We start from the raw sequence: 19,446 nt of genomic DNA on the forward strand, positions 1-19,446 counted from the left end.
ATATATATATATATATATATATATATATATATATATATATATATATATATATATATATATATATATATATATATATATATATATATATATATATATATATATATATGACCGAATCCTCTTTGCCCAACCACTGTAAATAGGCTAGAACCGCCACTGAGTAGTAGTAGTAGTAGTAGTAGTAGTAGTAGTAGTAGTAGTAGTAGTAGTAGTAGTTGTTGTTGTAGTAGTAGTAGTAGTAGTAGTTTATTATTACTAGTTAGCATAAAGAGGTAGAGAGGAGGGGGAGAGAAAGGAAGATAGTAAGGCAATGTGGTCTTGTGGTATAACACTGGCCTTCGAATCGGAAGGTCCAGGGTTCGAGTCCCGTTCTGACGGCGCATAGCTGAGTCCTTGGAAAGGGTACTTAACTCACATTCTTTCATCGTACTCAGGTGTAAAATGAGTTACCTGACCCCGTCAACATCGAAAACAGTGCACTATCGCCTAACAGATGCCATGTCCCGTCCTATATCTAGTGTTGCTGATGGCTATGGACTCTGAGAAGCGCTTTGACCACGTTTAGACGATAGTGCGCTATTTAAGTGCCCCTTTTTTTTTCAAACCTGAATTTGAATTTGTATATAATGCCAGTCTAAGAGAATTCATTAATGTATTTATTTATTGTCTTAAAACGAAGTTGCCCGTTTCAGGCATAATGTTACGTATTTTTAAAAAGAAATGTGAATAATTTAATCGCGTGAAAGAAATATTATGCTTACATTTTTTAATAACCCAGCGGTGACAGGAGGAAAGGATAGCGGAAGACACACGTTGTCTTCTCACCATAATTTGTGTAATCATATTCAGTTGTCTGACAATGGGTTTATTATAAATACGAGGATTACTCAGATTGATTTCACCTAATTAAAACATATTAATATTATGCCCGAGAAAGCATCGTCGTCGTCATTATCATCTCATCTTCATCATCACCAACATCATTATCATAATCAACAACAATAAGAACAACAACAAAATATTCATCATCACATTCTCATTTTTGTCATATTATGCATGTAGGTAGAGAGAATAGTATTCTCCCCAATACAAAATTGAATTGTTTTTTTGTTGTTGTTTTTTGTTTTTTTGTTTTTTTTGCTGTGTTTTTTTTTTTTTTTTTTTTTTTTTTTTTTTTTTTTTTTTTTGTTACTTAACTAGTTTCCTTGCTATTACCGTACGTTGTGGGGAAGAGGTGCGGTATAGCATAGCACATTAGGCAAAGAAGGATAGCGGTGATTGTGGTGGCAAAGCTTCTCAGTTGACTGTTGATTTAAATAGTTAAACACTTTCAATGTGTAGGAAATTTTGAATTTCAAAGTTATAATATGTTATTAAATTATGCTTCAGACCACATTGGAGGCCTCGGTAGCTCAGTTGACAGAGCTCTCGCTTCACACGCAAATAGGCCAAGATCAATGCCGGGTGAAATTGTGATTATTTTCTGCAGTGATTGGGTAGCCAGGTCTGACGGAACGTTCTTTGTGATAGACGAACGACCTATCCAAAATTAAATAGCAGACAATTTCTATTATCCGTTTCATGTTATAAAAATGGGACCCACTCCGGTTTCTTGAGACGAATTGCTCTGAAGAACTAGCCTTTTTAAGATTGCATCAAACACCTGTAAAAAAATCTAATTATTCATTCCATCCATAGATTTCTTTTATTTTATCCTAATATAGGCCTATCGAAAGGTTCCAGATTGTGACATCCTATGCAAAGGATTGACCGCAACAACAACAGCAGCATCTGATTTGACAGTGCAGATCCGTTTTATAGATGATAATGGAGCAGATGGCAGCCATCGTTAACTTATAGCCTGACACTAGAACCCACTAGGACTTATAGTTTGACGTCATTTTTTTTTTTTTTTTTTTTTTTTTTTTTTTTTTTTTTTTTTTTTTTTTTTTTTTTAGGTTTTTGCACCGTCTAGTGAGTTGTCGTTAGTAGAGCTCAAGGAAGCAAGGGATTCCATTGGTTGAACTACTGAATACAACTCACGGTTTGTTTTCTCTTGTGGTCAAAGACTTGTCTTTTGACGTCATTTTTGGTCAGTGTCAGGCTATAAGTTAACGATGGTTACGAGCAGATCCACTCACTCGACAAAGGACTAGACACACAGAGAATAAATAGGTGAATCAGTCCTATTCCAGTCGCGCTGGACGCTACTGACTATGACGTAGTTACGTCATGGCTGCACCCATGTTTGGCTTGGCCTTTTGAACAAAGGGTTGCCAGATTATTTTTCAACAAAATGCCAGGGGAAGACTCAAAAAATGCCAAAACACTCAAAAAAATGCCAAAGTCTGTTGACTCCCACCCCCACTAAGAAAACTACTCACTTTTGATAGACAATTTACTATCATATCCTGGTGGCTTGCGTGTTTTCTTTTCTTTTTTTTCTTTTTTTTTTTTGAATTATACTAAATTTCCTGTTGGGGTAATTTTTTTATTAAGAAAAGGTGTCATTTGAAGTATAATATACAAGAAAAGAAAATGCCAAATGAAAATGCCAAATGCCAAATGATTTTTCTAATGCCAAACGGTTTTCAAAAATGCCAGATTTTTGGAATCTGGCATTTAAAATGCCAAACTGGCAACCCTTTTGAACAAGGAAACTCCCCCGCACAGGAAAAATTCAGACCGATTACTTTTTCAGTCTCTAAATAGGAATGAAACACCCAACCGGCTGGTTCCCAAAACTAGAACTAGAACAAATAAAAACGAACCACGAAACCTGGAGATGAGCACTGATAAAATTTTTCAAACTCAACAAAACAGTAAGGTGGATGGTTCATAAAATAACATATAACCTTGTTTGTTTCTCTAAGACAAACGGTTCCAGAGTTATTGATATTTTCTGTTGAAATTTTTTATCAATTTTACAGTATCTGTGATCGCTGCCTCAAAACCAGCACCACGGCGACCGGGAAAATCGGGGTTTGCAGTTTGCAGTGGTTCAGTCAGTGCAGTGGAATTGGCCCACTCACTTACTGATAAAATTCAATTATTGATATTGTTTTCAGTTATTTTGTTTCAATTATAAAATAAATGGCAAGTGTTTGGATATCATTTTAAAGCTAGGAAAAAACTTTATTTTCATATAAATCAATTTCATGTGTGGTTAGTATGGGAAACAAAATTTAGAGTTAAAATTGAACATTGAAAAAAATATGAGGGTAAAAAGAAGTGTGCGAGTGTATCAAATTTGATATTCTTTAATTAATTGTCTGTCGATGTAATGTAATTAAAATTCATCCATAATTTACAAAGTTCTCCAAATATAAAATTGATAAATTTTTACTTCATTTGCTTTATGATGAGTAGTATTATTATTATGTGAAATGTAATCAGGAATTTATGAGTGAAATACACCATTCAAAAAAAAAATAATCTTATTTTGTGTCATTAAAATGGTACCAACATTAGCCACATAGGTTCACAAATAACGCCATGGTGACAGAAACAGCTAGTGGTTGAAATATGAGGGGTGAAGCCAACGCCTCTGACTCTCTAGTATTAAATCTGAGCTTTTTGATGTAGTTTCAACTTTCTTATTTTTATACTAAAAGGCAGTTTAAGTTTAACATAATTCTAAACTTCATTATTCTAATATCATTAATTCAGGCTTTTGCCTTGTAACATAGTGAGGTTGTATAACTGTTAATGTAGAATAGTGAGTCAGTATATAAGCTGTAGGTGTGTATAATATGACGAGTAAGAAATTTTGTCAACTTGTCTTACTCTTCATTCATTAAAATTAAACCGACTGACAGAATGAGTTTGTTACAATATATCCAAAAGTCCAAAAGAATAGGACAGTGAAAAGAGGGGGGGAATTATACCATATGGCCAATCATTGTGTTAATTTCCTCATTGGTTTATGTCGTGCATCTAAATAGTATATAGTATAAGTTATATATAAGTAAAATAGTAGGCATTTAATAAAGGCAAAGGCTATTCGGACCCGAGTCTGAATTGCTTCCCGTAGCAATTCAGACCCTGAGTTAAAATTAAAAAAGAATTAAGATACTGCCTTTTGTCAAAGCCCGACCCATACTGCCTTTTAAATAAAACGCTCAATGCCCAAAGTCATATTATTCTCCTTTCCCCGCAGTTTTTCGCGGCCACAAATGGCAAATTATATTAATGTAGAGATATGTCATGCATGTATCTTTTGCAACACGCTCATGGCAAATCAAATAAATCTTCAAACCTTTACACAAAGACACTCTTTTATCTATGCGAGGGCAAATTGATTATTAACGTTAACAATAGCGACTACAATTGTAATCTCCCAAAGACCACGAATATTTAGATCTATGTTTTTTGGGGGGTTTTTTAAGGCGCTTGCAACACATTTAGGTCATGTCAGTGCCAGTAAAAAGGGAGAAAATTGGATAGTAAAAAGTTCTAGAATTACAATTAAAAGATACCCAAGAAAAAGTAAGACAAAGGAGAATTAGTTCAAATGCAGATTCCAAGAGCACACTACCAGTATACTCAGTTTGAGAGCACCTAAATGTCTCATCCTGACACAAACACGGGTCGCCTTCTCAAATTCTTTCAAGGTTGGCATGAATTCGTTGAAAGAAGAAAATAGATCACCGCTTTTGAAGCTACCACGCTTCACTTTCGACCCAGCTTCCACTTCCGACACTTCCTGTGATTGCGCAGGTGCAGGAGTCAGAATTGCCACGGGAAGCAATTCAGACTCGGGTCCGAATTGCCACTTCGTTTAATAAATGATTTATATGAACAAGTATGAGAACCAGTTCAGTGAGCAATATAGCACGTGACAAAAGTCAAATTATGAGCCACCAACTAGCTCAAGCCCATAAGAAATGTTTTAGTTCAAGTTGAACAAATTTGAGCTCATAAATCCATAGTTTAGCAACACGAATTATTGTACCTCCACTTCATGGTTTGTTTTTTCTTCTTTTTTTTTTCAGCCTAAAGTTTATCAAAATGCTTAAAGGAAAGCTTCCTAGCGAAGTTGTGAGTGAGCGATGCCAGTATGTCAACAGCTTGAGGCAGTTTGTAGAGGAGCAGAAGAAAAACTTGAAAGAAGTTCTGGACAAACTTGGTCTGACAGAAGAAACTTTGTCAAAGGTATGAAAATTGATATCTCTCTCAAAACCTATATGAATGGAAAAATGAAAATACATATATTGCACAAACCTCTATGATCTCTTATTGGTTCCTGATGTAAATTGTTTCACGAAAAAGGATTCGTATAATTTCAACCCGGATCGGACAACAGAATTTTGTTCAGGTGGGAGAACTCTGGCTCCTCAGGTAGTAGATTCTACATTGATCTGCACCTTTGCTTATCTCTTCTATCCTATATCATTTTTCTAATCATGTGTTATGAACTTGTTCAAGAATGAGACCATCTGGTTCTACTCGGGGGTTCTTCCTTTACTAAAGTCATTTACTGAGAAGATTAATGCTCTCCATATCATTTTTCTTTTAAGACATTTGCAACTTTATACTTTACATCCTATCCAAGTATACTTTATGGGGTCATGTGCTTTTGTCTTGGTGGAACTTTTATAGGTGGCTTATCACTAGTACATGGAAAAACACAGTTGGATTTACTTCTTTCCTTTGTTTGAAGTAGTCTCAATGTCTTACTTTTCTTAACCTGCTTTTAAGCACATCTAAACTCTACTTTATAATCTTGTCACTAACTTTCCATGCCCTTTTTTACTGGCGTTGAAATAGTTAAAAAGCCTTGCAAGTGACTTAAAAACCTTTCCTCTGCTACCCTTCTCCCCTCTCCCCGATTTTTCTCATCCTTTCAATTCAATTGTGCTCTGGGTGGGGTTCCTACCTCCCATAGTGGGCAGGGAGGTACTTGCTGTGTCTTCTATCCCCTCTTATCTGTTTTTCAATTTCTTTCTGTCTTTGTCTTGGAATGAGATTGCTTGGTTTTGTCCTGACTTTGGTCGGAGTCCTTGGCTGGGAGGGAAACAGTCGAATGTATAGTTATAGTTTTGGGAGATGATATTTTTTTCCTTGTAAATCATCTCTCTGTTATGCATTGTATTATGTTTAGTTTACATATTATATTATATGATTTGTAAACATTTGAGTGTATTCCTCTTAGTTGGGACCTGTGCTTGTGTCTGGATGAGACTTTTAGGTGATCTCAAACTAAGTACTTTGCTAGAGTGCTTTTGGAATCTACACCTGTTTATTTGATCCAATTCCCCTTTGTCTTCCCTTTTCTTGGGTGTTTTATTGTAATTCTAGAACTTTTTACTATTCCATTTTCTTCCTTTTTACTGGCGCTGATATGACCTTTATGTGTTGCCATCGCCGTAAAACTCTTAAAAACAAAACAAACAAACAAATTCAATTGTGCTCCTAGATCAAATCTGTTATCTCTTTATATAAAAAAAAAACACAATAATATAAACTAGAATTATTTATTATAACGTTTGTTGAGTAAAGTTGGATACACATTGACGTTACATCACTGAATACAAGTATGGCACCCACATCCATAGGGCTTCACCATTTTAAAATGACATCATGGTCTAATCTGGTGTTCTTCATTGTAATATCAAATGACTAGTCAAAGAGCACTCACATAAACTACTTAACTTTGCTGTCAATCTGGAAGTTAGTAATGTATTTGTCTTAATTGTTTTTTTGTTGTTGGCTGAAGAAGGGTTTTGAGCCCAAAACATTCCGTGTTAGGCATTTTGTTCTATTTTGAAGCTGTTATATTCATTTTTGTTTACTACTTTTAACTGTGATGATAATGAATAAGATTTACAGAGTTAAAACTGATCTTTTTTTTTTTTTTTCTGTGGATATTTTTACTAGGTTGAGCCAAAACAGCTTTGTCCCTATGACTCCAACCATTACGTACCGGAGAAATCCTTCAAGAAGCACATTGAGCGATGTCGACTACTCAAAGCAGGTTATCAGATTGATGAGCTGGTGAGTTGTAATAAAACATTGTGAGGATTAGGATATAAACTGACTAAAATGGAGCACTTTTAGAGAATAAAAATCTTTGCACAAAAAAAATTATTGTATAGATTCTTCATCACCAACTCAAAAATATGATAAATACGATTTATTTTTTATAAATAGAATATCTATTATCCCTCTTTTAAGGCAAAAGAAAAATGTAACTGATGACAGGAGAAATGAAGAATTTTATTTTATATCTTACTACGGAAACAATTCACTTTCCAAGGGGGCATTTTACTTCTTAGACCTGTCATAATCAAGAGTTTTGTTACCAGAAATACAATTGAAATTTTTATTTGATATTTGTTTTGTATCTTTGAACCGGGTAAATTTTTTTTTCTTTTCCTTTCTTTCTTTTTTTTGTGTTTTTTTTTTTTGTTTTTTTTTTTTTTTTGTCAATTAAGACTTACTAAGACCAGGTTACAGCAGTGGGAATGCATTTCTTCCATCTAACTGTTGCTTGAAAACAAATAGTTGACATTTTTATTGTCCTAGATTAATTGGATGCATTATATTATCATGTTATTTATTTTTTATTGTCTTTGTAGCCAAGTCAGTTAGCAAATACAGATTTTTGCTATGAGGGCAAAAATTCTCTCAAGATAGAATTAGGTAAGTTTCAAATTTTATTAATATGAACAAATATAAAGATATGTATGATCTGATCCACTCTCTCGATGTCATGGGCGGACTAGATGCTGAAACTTGATTTTTACAGTTTGAATTATGTAAATGTTGCTGCTTGAAGCTCGAAGAAATAAATAACAATATGAAATTGAATGTAAGCTTCAATTTAATATACGAAAACAGATAAAATGGGCCTTTTTGGTTTCCCCTTTATCAACAAAACAAGATGAATGAAACACTACAGACGATTGAGATAATGTTTTAGTGGTGTTGTTAAGATGAATTATCTTGTCTGTTTCCTATTTGAAATTGAAGCTTACATTCAATTTCATATTGTTATTTAAAGTTTGAATTATGATATTAGAAATTGAATTTGCATATTTTGTGGAGGAAAGATTATTAATCTTGTATTTGCTTAATTGGAGATTTGTTTGAATTATCTCATTATAGAATGATGAGGTAATGAAAAGACTTTCAAAAAGGAGAAGGATTATCTAATTTTTTTCAATTAGTATTTATGAGTTAGAAAAGTTTTATCAATGATAAGTCGTAAAAATAAAATATGACTAAAATTTAATGTAATGCACAGATTATTTCATCAAATAAAGTTTTCATTATTTTCGTTCCCCAGATGAAAGCCTGATGAATAAGATAATATGGGATGATTGTGCGCAAACAGGAGAAGGTAAGACCTCACCGTTCTAAATATGAGGGAAATAGTTTGCATTAAATGCATAGTAGTAACCAATTTGAAATGTTAAAAAAGAAAAATTGTAAAAATGGTTCCTGTTACTGGAATAGATTTGGCCATATATGACTTAAAATTATTTGTCATGGTGAACTGGATGAATTGAATTTTCATTACCTTTTACTTTTTTCATACCTAGGTTTAATTCTGTAAACAATACCAATCTGACATTTAGTTTGTTTTTCTCTCTAAAAGATGCATTTTGTAGTCACTGATTAATTTGGAAACAGTTTTTGTTATTTTTTCAAATTACGTCGTCCTGTAAGGCCATTAAATCCATGGAGCTGGAATTTATCCCGGTTTCTATAGCATGAAATGGACAATAGCAATAGCTAGCTACCCTTTGGATAGGAGGCTAGTCAAGTGCAAAGTACTCTCTGCCAGACGGAACAGAACCAGCTACCTAATCACTGCTGAATGGACAGGGGGGGGGGGGGGGGGGGGGGGGGGGGGGTCAGAAAAACATTTCAACTTCACCCGGGATTGATCTCAGTCCCTTTGCTTGTGAAGTGAGTGCTCTTCCAACTGAGCTATTGGGACCCTTAATTTGCAAACAAGCTATTTATAATTTTTGTTCTTATCCATTTTTCTTTTGGTCACAGTATATACTGGGCATCGAACCTTGCCAGTCAGTCACATGGAAGAAAATAGTAACCTGACCCAAAATGATCGTCTGGCCATTTATCGTTATGTGGTGGGCAAGTCGCATGAGGCAGGCAAAGTCATTGAAGTGGATAAAAGTGATGAGCTTCTGACCACAGACTGGGGGAGTCTGGTCAAAAAAGGTTAGTGCAGAATAGCCATCCTTTGGATTTGCATCAAAGGGACTCGCCAAACACCTTGACGGAAAATGTTAAACAAATGCATTTTTTAAATTGTTATTATTATTATTATTATTATTATTATTATTATTATTATTATTATTATTATTATTATTATTATTATTATTATTATTATTATTATTATTATTGTTGTTTTTATTACAATTATTATTGAATAAGATCCAGCCAATTGATCAGATCTAATTATCTTGTCAGAATTTTATACAAAATTAATCTGTTTTATCTTTTTAACTACTTTTGAAAGTCAAATATTCCCATGTTAATATCATGTTCTTATCATAATAATACAGGGCATTGATGTCGCGCATTTTCATTCTCAATTCACGTTACAAATAAATATACAAAATTTACATATTTAAAACGTATACCACAATTATATCAATAGCAGCAGTGTATATGATATCGTATCAATAGCAAGGCCCCTTACCTTCTCTTTTAGTTTTGCAATGCCTGCTTATGAAAATTCTATTAAAGAAGAAATTAGCCCGCATGTACTCAGTGAAATGAGTTCTGGTGATATTTTGGACCTGAAACTCCCATCAATGCAAATGCAAATGGCAAAATTAGATTAATTTGGTAGTTTGCCAGAACTGATGTAGTCTTGTGATTTTCAAGGATTTCCAAAAGAAAAAGAAAAAATAATAATTATAATAACAATCTTTTTCTAAAACATTAATTTGCAGTTATGTGCTTGATCCGTCTCATTTTGCTATTTTATGACTCATTTTATCTCAATCATGCTTATATCTGTGTAATGCTCGTGCTTGTTGGTGATTACAGAAAGATGAATTTTTGTCTTAAAGATCAAATATTTCTACCTTTGACAATCATGCATGATAATGTGACCTACTGATACTGCTGGCAATATGACAAATTTTTCCTGAAATATTTGAAGATCATGATACGTTTTTAAGAATTTGTTATCAATTTTTTAAAATTCTCATCATTTTCATATTTCAGGGTTGTTGGATGCTCAGAACAATGAAAAATATTCCTCAAAACTCGAGCAGTTGGCAGCACTACGGGACATGAAGAGAAGACGCCAGTCCTATCGGGCTAAAAATGTTCATATCACTAAAAAGTCATATACAGAAGTAAGTTTTTCATCCTTTAGATTAGGATTGGATTTTTTGCCATTGCAGTCTTCACAAAGTTTAGCGTATTTGTATCTCAAACTGGTGGAGACTTGTAGTACGAGTTTTAAGATGTTGAAGATTTGAGAATTTGCATTCTTGTCATATATAGAAATTAAGCATTTTGGAATCATCTGAGATTTTCATGGTTTAAAGTTTTCTGTATTCCAATATTTCTTGCCTGCACTGATTGTGTTCTGTGTATTGTAATGCAACTCTATTTAGATCCTCGAGGCTCTGAAGCCTCATTTTGTTTAACAGATAGTACCAATTCCTTTGCCAAATTCTAATAGGACAATCTTTGTCAAAGCACTCACTTTCTGGTAAGGTAGCATCTGTAATAATTTCTGCCAAGTGTTCATGGCTAGTAACAGGCTTTTGAAGCTGAAATTTATTCTGAATTCTGTAACGCCAAACAAATGTTAACAATTGCTTGCTACCCTTGTATAAAAGGCTGAGTTTATAGCAGAGTATTTTCCAATAGATGCAACAGGTCTGGCTACCAGACTATTGGATGAAAAGAGGTACACATATTTTTAAAAGTTAGCTCAATATGGGATCAAAACTGGTTTCATTTCTTGCAAGATGAGTGCTCTATCAACTGTGCTATTGAGAAGTGCAAGAGCATTAGGCACCCAAGAGGTAGCTAATTTGGTAATATTGGGTCAAACATAATTTGTTTACATATTAGTTCTATCAAGTGCTGTCGTTCTGTTTTTATGTTTAACTGTGATAAGTGCTCTCTTTTATACTTTTATATCCATTTTAATATTCTTTACAAGAGACTATTGAATGCTTTTCTTTGCTTAGTGTTGCATTCTAACTTTCATAATACATATTTGTAAATTTTCATAATTTTCAGATTATCCGAGAGGTAATTGTAAATCAAATGGAGGTTCTTGTTCCAGTGGATTCAAAGACACATGTCATCGAAAGTGACCATTCTGATGGCAAATCTAAATCCAGGTACAAAGACATGCAAAGAAGAGATAGGAATAGAGATGATGACAACAGAAGCTCCTCCTACAGTCGTAGACATCGATCGAGAAGTCGTGACCGAGATAGGAGAAAGCATAAATACGATGATCAAGATAATAGGAGGAAAGAAATTGATGAAAGAAGAGATAAGGAAGAGAGTAAAGTTAGATACCATAAAATACCCGATTCACCATCTCAAAGTGAATATCAGGAAAATGTTGCTTCAAGATTGATAAAGGATGAGCCAACATCAATTGAAAATGCCCCTGATTATAAAGACAAGACTTCAAATAATCAATTGAATGAAAGAGATGATGGTAACAGTCGAAGCAGTTCAGTAAGTAGAAGGTCAAAGAGAAGCAGATCCAGATCATGTTCCAGCTCACCTAGTAGTGATGGAGATCACCGTCATCATCGACACCACAAGAAAAGCAAGCACAAGAAAAAGTCTAAGCATTCAAAAAAGCATAGTAAAAAACACAAAAGATGATTTTTTTTTGTTTTATAATTTTTATTTTTATTTATTTGTAATATGTTTACCAAGAAAATAATAAATACAGGAAAGTTTGTGAAAATTAGATGGGCATTTCTTTTTATTTTATATTAACCCTGCAATTATGTTTGCATTGCAACACTTGGCCACGATAAGTCCTCAACAAGGTGAGGACCTGTCTACACAGTCAAGGCTGTCCACCTTTATATCATTTATCTCTTCCATTTATCTTTTCTTTCGTGTCCCTGTCCTGGAATTCTGAAATGAGGTTCTAAGCCTGCTTTGGATCCTTTGTGAAGATTAATCCAGTCAATCTTATGCTTTTTTTCCGTTTGGTGGGAGAGATGATTGGGGTTTTTTTTTCGTGTATCAAATTAAGAAATTAAGGAGCAGGCACCAGTACAAGATAAAGATCTGAACAAGTGTTTTTGAAAGGTGGCAGACAAAGCAAGAAAGAGTAATACAAGAAAAAAAACATCCCAAAAAATCAGTCGACCTCGACAAGGGGATCAAACCTCAGACGTGTAAATCACCTCTCGATTTTATAGGTTCTTCCCATCTATTTATATAACTATTAGACATATATAAAATTTCATACGGATTCATGCTTGTGCCTTTTCTCTGGAATTTGAGTAGATTAAAGGCAGCTCACTATTGTTTGTATAGGACACCAGTCCGTTGCAAAGTACTCACTACCAAATCATACAGACGCAGCTATCCATCCAATAATTACTGGATGGACCCAAGCCAAGATCAAAGCAACTCTCTTGGATCCATTCTACCAATTGATCTGTCAAGACCCCTGTATTGTTTCTGGTCAGTAAAAAAGGAAGAAAATGGGAAAGTAAAAAGTTCAAGAATTACAATTAAAGCACCCAAGAAAAGGGAAGACAAAAGGGGAATTGGTTCAAATTGGAAACAGATGTAGATTCCAAGAGCACACTGTCAAAGTACTTAGTTTGAGATCACTAAATGTCTCATCCAGACACAAGCACAGGTCCCCACTAAGAGGAACACACTCAAATGTTTACAAATCATATATACTTGCGATCAAAAGAAAGTATACACATTTAAAATCGTCGTTACTTTTTTATCCGTTGACGTAGGATAATGATTTTCCACTGAGTTGTTTATCATTAGCCTTTCTGTGTACCGATAGTCGATGTTTTTGTTTTTGACCTGAAATTCGCTCACCATGTGCCGCACGTGCTAAAATAACCTTTTAACCCCTTACCGTGGACAGGAAGTGTGTAGATTAATTTTTTTGTCATCCGTGTCTTCTTGAACTATTTTCAAGTCAGGAAAACACAATACCAAATACCATCCATTAATCTACGCGATGCCACGTCTTAGTTTAGAACAACGTGCATGTGCCATTGGTCATCTTCAAGCTGGACAATCTGCAAGAATGTTTAATATCACAAGGAGAACTGTATATTCCTTAGTGGATCGATTTGAAATAACACAAACAGTAAGGGACCGAAATCGAACTGGCAGACAACGAGTAACAACACAAGGTGAGGACCGTTTTATACGCACGGGATTGTTTTAGGACAGTGACTGAAACTGCGCTAGAGTTCCCAGGTACACGAATTAGTCGACACACTGTTCGTTGCAGACTTAGAGAGCATGACATTATCGCAAACGTCCGTTGATGTGACAACTTCTAAGAGCACATCACCTGTTGGCCCGTCGTCAGTGGGTCCGTACTCATCTGCACTGGACAATGCATGCGTGGTCATTTGTTTTCTTCTCAGATGAATCACGCTTTGTGATTTGAAGAAATGACGGTAGATTACATTGTTACCGAAGATCACGCGAGTGATTTCACCATTCTTGTGTCTTGGAATCCCCAAACAGAGGATATGGACAAGTGATGGTGTGGGGTGGAATAAGCAGAGACTGTAGGACACCTCTAGTTCAAGTAAATGTATCCCTAACCGGTGCAAGGTACATCCTGCACACTTTACAACTCCATGTTATTCCATTTTTACATGAACATCCTAAATTTCCACTTAAACACGACAATGCACCATCCCACCGAGCTATTGTAACAAGGGATTTTATAATATAAAAATAATATTAAAATATTAAAAATTAAAATATATTATAAAAATAATGTGAACATTATCAGCCTGTGGCCTGCAATATCCCCCGATCTAAATCCGATAGAACATATGTGGAACATAATCGGCCGCCAGGTTCGTTCATTAGACCTGCCAAATGAACAAGAACTGTTCCACGCCATAAGAACAGCCTCAACACCAGCTGACCACATTGACCAATTCCATGCGTAGGAAATGCAATGCTGTGATTGGAGCGAACGGGGGACATACTCGTTACTGATTGAATTAGATATGCTGCATACAAGATCAACCTAAACGTTACAAATTCTAACAAAATGAAAGATAAATGATAGTACTATGATTACACATAGGTTTTGAATAAACCAGAACAATATTCCATACCAATTCTGTAGGTAAAATAAGTGTATACTATACTTTCTTTTGATCACTAGTATATAATAAGTATACAAAACATAATACAGTGCATAACAGAGAGATGATTTACAAGGAAAAAAATATCATCCCCAAAACTATACATTTGACTGTTTCCCTCTCAGCCAGGGCCAGGACAAAACAAGTACAGTGCAACCTCGATATAACGACATCGTCGGGACCGGGAAAACGTGTCGTTATAGAGGGATGTCGTTACAGAGAGGTTTCCTATGTGTGTATATCAGGAGGTGTTTTGGGTCTTGTGTAGTGAATGTATACTTTTTCATTTTCCCTCTGTAGTTTATCCGGGCTTGGGACCGGCAATGAATGGAGAGTGGACAAAGGATTTATAAACAGTCCAGTGTTGACCTGTCACAGGCATTCATTGGGTGAAAGGCGAGCCTTCTGATTGGCTGCGGTGTTGTACAAATGTGACTATTGATTGGCTGAAAAAGAAGCGTTTTCATTGGCTACAATAAGAACTAGCTCTGGGCTTATTACGAGTAGACAAAATACATAGAATGGAAGATACCACTTGTAATAGTTACGAACAATTTCATGGTAGACAAACACCTTCAAGGTTTGTCGGACCAGAAATGTCGTTGTACAGGGGTTTTGCTGAAATGTACGTCGCTATAGAGGGGTTATTATTACTAATGATATATAGTAAAATAAAATGGGACCTGAGTACTATGTCGTTATACAGGGAATGTCACTATAACGGATGTCGTTACATCGGGGTTGCACTGTAATCTCATTCCAAGACAAAGACAGAAAGCAAGTTGGAAAACAGAGATAGGGGGATAGAAGACACAATAAGTACCCCCCTGCCCACTGTGGGAGGTCAGGAACCCCAACCAGACATTTCGTTTAATCAATACTTTCTTTAATACCCAATTTTGGTTCAATCAATTCTTACTTCACTACCCACTTTTGGTTTAATCCATTCTTTCTTTAATACCGAATGGTAGCACACAATTGCTGTTACCCATTTGATACTGCAGAAACTGGAATAAACTCCCAATCCATGTCATTGAAACACTTTTAAGAAGGAAAAGGGGCAATTCGTAAAAGAAACAATAGCCATGATGTTATTTTGAACTTACACATAAAGCAACAAAGCAAGTTATCATAAGAACAAATGGCAAACAACGGATAATTTCATGTAACAATCCCACATTTACTGCATTACGGAATCAAGAGTCAAAGGATGGGTAACATTTTTTTCGCGCATTATGAAAAATCCCACATATCATTGTTATTAACCTGTTAACTGTCGTACTCTGGAAAAACATATATTTTTAAAATTTGGCTAGAATACTCATCCTTCAAATATTGATTGATTTAAATGATCCTCATCTTGGCAAAAACTCTCAAACTGGGACTTCCAGAAGTATTGCAGAGTATGGCAGTTAACTGGTTAAATGTGGAGTGCATAACAAAAACAAAACTCAATAAGTTGAATACACAGCCGTTGTGATGCTTATGAAAATATTCTCTTTACAATAATTAAGTTATGAAACGAACAATAAATTCTGATTAATGCTATGTTTGTAATTGTAGAACACTGGAATGGTAGAAACACTCATAATTGTAGAATGTTATGAAAACAATTGTATTACGGGCTCTTTTTAAATTTATATTAACCTTTTTCATTTTCATATCAATTTATTAGAGTTTCGATCTTGACTTTTTTGGAAAATACTATATCTCCATTTTAAATTAAAATATTATGCACTTGGAATGTTTAAATCAATTGTATAACATTGTGGTTGAAACGCTCTTTTCTAAGGCTTACTCTCTATAAATTTTCAAGAGAGAGAACCATCTTGTGAATACAATGTATATTCCATTTTTTTGGATTAATAAAGCTTACCTATCTTATTACTAGAATAATGCATAACTTTGGATCAATATATAAAAATAAAAAAAAACAGACAAGGAGGAGGGGTTCTGTGGAAAAGCGATTATGAGCTCATGTCTTTTTTTATTTTTGATTATTTACTTATCCACAACTTGCAGTACAAACTGGGATATATCTCGCTCTGTGTGTCTTATGGATCTGAATGGATATTACAGTGAACATTATTTCACCTCTTTCATTATTTCCGATTTTTTAATGACCCGCATTAAAAAACAAACACTGTGGTATGTTATAAGTTATGGGTTATGAGGTGATACAAAATGAAAAAAAGAACCTGTTAAGCAAGGAGGGCAATTATGGTTATATTTTTTTAATGCCTTTCATTTGTTGACATTTGTCTTTCCCTAATTCTCTCAAGAGTAAATGAAGTCCTTCAGAGCCATTTGACCCATGAAGCCGGGATTTATCCCAGTTTCTATAGCGTGAAACGGACAATAGCAATTGCTTGCTTTCCTTTGGATAGGATGCCAGTCTATTGCAAAGTGCTTTCCGCCAAATCTAACAGACTCAGCTCCCCATTCACTGCTAGGTGGACAAGGGGAGGGTCAGAAAAAAATCTCGACTGCACCCACGATCGATCTTGGTCCCTTTGCGTGTGAAGCGAGTGCTCTACCAACTGAGCTATCGGGGACCCCCTGAGCAAATGAAGTAAATCAGATTTGGTGGGAAATTGAGTTTTAAACTGGACAAAGAACTGATACTGACAGACAGTCGAACAATATTATTAACTTTAGAAAAGAAAGCAACTGGAAACATCAATGGGTTATGTTTGTTTCTGCGCTAGCAACACATTTAGGTCACATCAGTGCCAGTAAAAAGGATGAAAAATTTTTAACACGTGTTACAGCAATAATATGTTACATCTTGTAAACGTTTGGAGAAAAAGGTACAGGTTCCAGACCATTATCTTAATAAAAACGTTGATTAAAATTTGATATATTGAACTGTTCATAACTTATAAGAGCGATAAAGGAAGCAATCATGAGAGCCAAGCATGGTCAATAGAAAAAACAAAAAACGAATAAAATTTCACATGTAATTTTGTACAGATAGACCCAACACATGAACATAACATTTTGTTGTTATAATTTGTGGTTTATTTATGACAAACTGAAAAGTATTTGAACTCAACAGGTGATAGGGAACGTTTCACGCTAGTAAAAGTAAAAGAAAGCAATTTATACTGTCTTATAAGTTAGCAATCCGAAAAGAAAACAAATATAAAAATAAAAAATCTAAATTTCCCCCCCCCCACCTCCTAAAAAAAAAACAAACAGCAACGTTGGACAAGTCATTGGCTCCTCATAATAAATAAGGTGAATTACAACACAATTGCTGCCCCACCAATTAATAATTTTAATAAGGGTCTGAGAAATAATAATAATAATAATACTTGGCCCAGAAAAGGAATCATGGTTTCCTCTACCTTATGATTTCAGATGATTTTATCCAATCTGCCACTTCCTATCCCAGTAACAGAAAAAATATCATCTCCATACTGCTAAAGGTCTTATGCCACTTGCAAAAACTTTAAATGATTTCAGCGCCAATTTTTTTTTTTAATCTAAAAGATCGTATAGTCCCTGTGGTGATATTTTCACATCGCCAGCCAGAGAAACGGTGTAGATTAAAACTTGATAAACATCAGAAACATTCATTATACCTAACAACCAATCAAGTGCTTTGAGATGTGCTCATTTTTTACCAACTAGCACAAAGAACAAACATTAGCATCAGCTCAGTGATCTGTTTGCACATATGGTTGCTGCTACCATGCAGATACGGCGCCGATCAACAACCTTTTACGGATTATCTTTATTATAATATTGCAGTAGCAGCCCTGAATAAGTTGTTACCTCATGTACTTGTGCAACTAATAGCCAACACCTTCCGTTCCCCCTATCATATTTATTCGTACATCCCAAGCTGATATGATGCCTGAGATTTGAGATGCATTTCCCTAATTTTACTCCTTCTCCCCTTACCAATCATTTCCCATTTCTTGGACGGTAACATGAAATAAACAAATATCTTTGTCTAAGTTCTTTATTCTAATCTAAGTACCAGTATTAATTCAAGATGAAGTGGTTGCCAAAATATAAATGTGATTTTTAAATGATCAGAAATATGTAATTTTGAAAGTTTGCAAACGATGGTACCAAATATTCATTCTCCTTAATGAAACATATACACTTAATTCATGTCCACAACATATTTGACGTCTATAAACGCAATTTTCAGCTTTTAAATCACCCTGGCATAATACTGGTTGAAAGGATTGGACCCTTATATGATAATAATCAATTTAACTACAACCCTCTCTTCTTTATATATATATACGGTACCTTTGGTAGAATTAAAATAACATATCAGCATAAATCAGATATTCATACATTCCAAAGGAAAAAGAAAATCATATAGGGAAATCGCAACCAAAATTGGAAAACTGTAAACAAAATAAATTCCACACGAGTTCACAGCAAACAATACATAATTAATAATTTGGTAGGGAGTGGCGAACATGGGGGAGGGGAATAGGGGTCAGTAATACTTCAATCAAAAATACAAAACAAAAAACGAAAGGAGATTCTGGTGTGAAGATAAAGAGATTCTATTTGGTAAAATTAAATACCCGATTTCAGTTAGTTAGTCTGTATCTTTAAGTTTTACTAATATCACCTTGAACTTTGCTGATGTGTATTTGGCCTTGAGATTATTTTAGAAATTCTGAAATTTGGCTTGTTTCATTACATTTAAAGTGGAATCCTGATAAAGCCAAAACCGCTCAGAAAGATTTTTGACTTTGTCCATTATCAATATAACACACTTACATAAAGAACAGAAAATTTGGAACCAATGAGAGGCGTTGACTTTAACAACAGTGTTGACTTTATGCGGATTCCACTGTATATGTGAATCAAATATCATGCTGGAATACAAAGCCTTAATTTTGGGTTGTACCAAAGGTATCAGCGAATCAAGAGAGTTATTGACTAGATTTAAATACAACAAATAAATTAGAAAGGCCAATTTGTACTAAGAACGCCAATTATCATAGGTATATTATTTGAATTTTTAAAAATATAATAGTCAATTTCATTATCCATACTAAGCCACAAAATTAACACACAGCTACACTATAAATTGTATCACTATGTAATATGCTGATCAAAA

General features: G+C 34.5%; 1 protein-coding gene across 3 annotated transcripts; it reads left to right on the forward strand.

Annotated features, from left to right (window-relative positions):
* Positions 1 to 2,153: 2,153 nt before the first annotated feature.
* LOC144962595 (U11/U12 small nuclear ribonucleoprotein 48 kDa protein-like) lies at positions 2,154 to 11,932 on the forward strand. 3 transcript variants are annotated; one of them, XM_078895683.1, is made up of 8 exons: positions 2,154 to 2,172; positions 4,992 to 5,151; positions 6,877 to 6,993; positions 7,578 to 7,641; positions 8,288 to 8,341; positions 9,007 to 9,189; positions 10,207 to 10,340; positions 11,242 to 11,932. In XM_078895683.1, the coding sequence occupies exons 2-8, from the start codon at positions 5,008 to 5,010 to the stop codon at positions 11,845 to 11,847; spliced, it is 1,302 nt and encodes a 433-aa protein (XP_078751809.1). In that variant the 5' UTR covers positions 2,154 to 2,172; positions 4,992 to 5,007; the 3' UTR covers positions 11,848 to 11,932. The 3 variants fall into 3 exon arrangements, with proteins under 3 accessions (XP_078751809.1, XP_078751807.1, XP_078751808.1); XM_078895681.1 differs by lacking the exon at positions 2,154 to 2,172 and adding an exon at positions 2,696 to 2,819; XM_078895682.1 differs by lacking the exon at positions 2,154 to 2,172 and adding an exon at positions 2,761 to 2,824.
* The last annotated feature ends 7,514 nt before the right edge of the window (positions 11,933 to 19,446 follow it).

This window comes from Berghia stephanieae, chromosome 1 (assembly GCF_034508935.2).
Source record: "Berghia stephanieae isolate SIO BIC M18660-M18661 chromosome 1, UCSD_Bste_1.3, whole genome shotgun sequence".
Taxonomy (NCBI): Eukaryota; Metazoa; Mollusca; class Gastropoda; order Nudibranchia; family Aeolidiidae; genus Berghia; species Berghia stephanieae.

What these genes read in the sequence shown, in the direction of transcription:
- LOC144962595 (XM_078895683.1), top strand. Translation starts at nt 5,008, where the DNA reads ATGCTTAAAGGAAAGCTTCCTAGCGAAGTTGTGAGTGAGCGATGCCAG. An exon ending in GTTATCAGATTGATGAGCTG is followed by an intron (nt 6,994 to 7,577) that starts GTGAGTTGTAAT and finishes TTGTCTTTGTAG; the next exon opens with CCAAGTCAGTTAGCAAATAC. An exon ending in TTCTCTCAAGATAGAATTAG is followed by an intron (nt 7,642 to 8,287) that starts GTAAGTTTCAAA and finishes TTCGTTCCCCAG; the next exon opens with ATGAAAGCCTGATGAATAAG.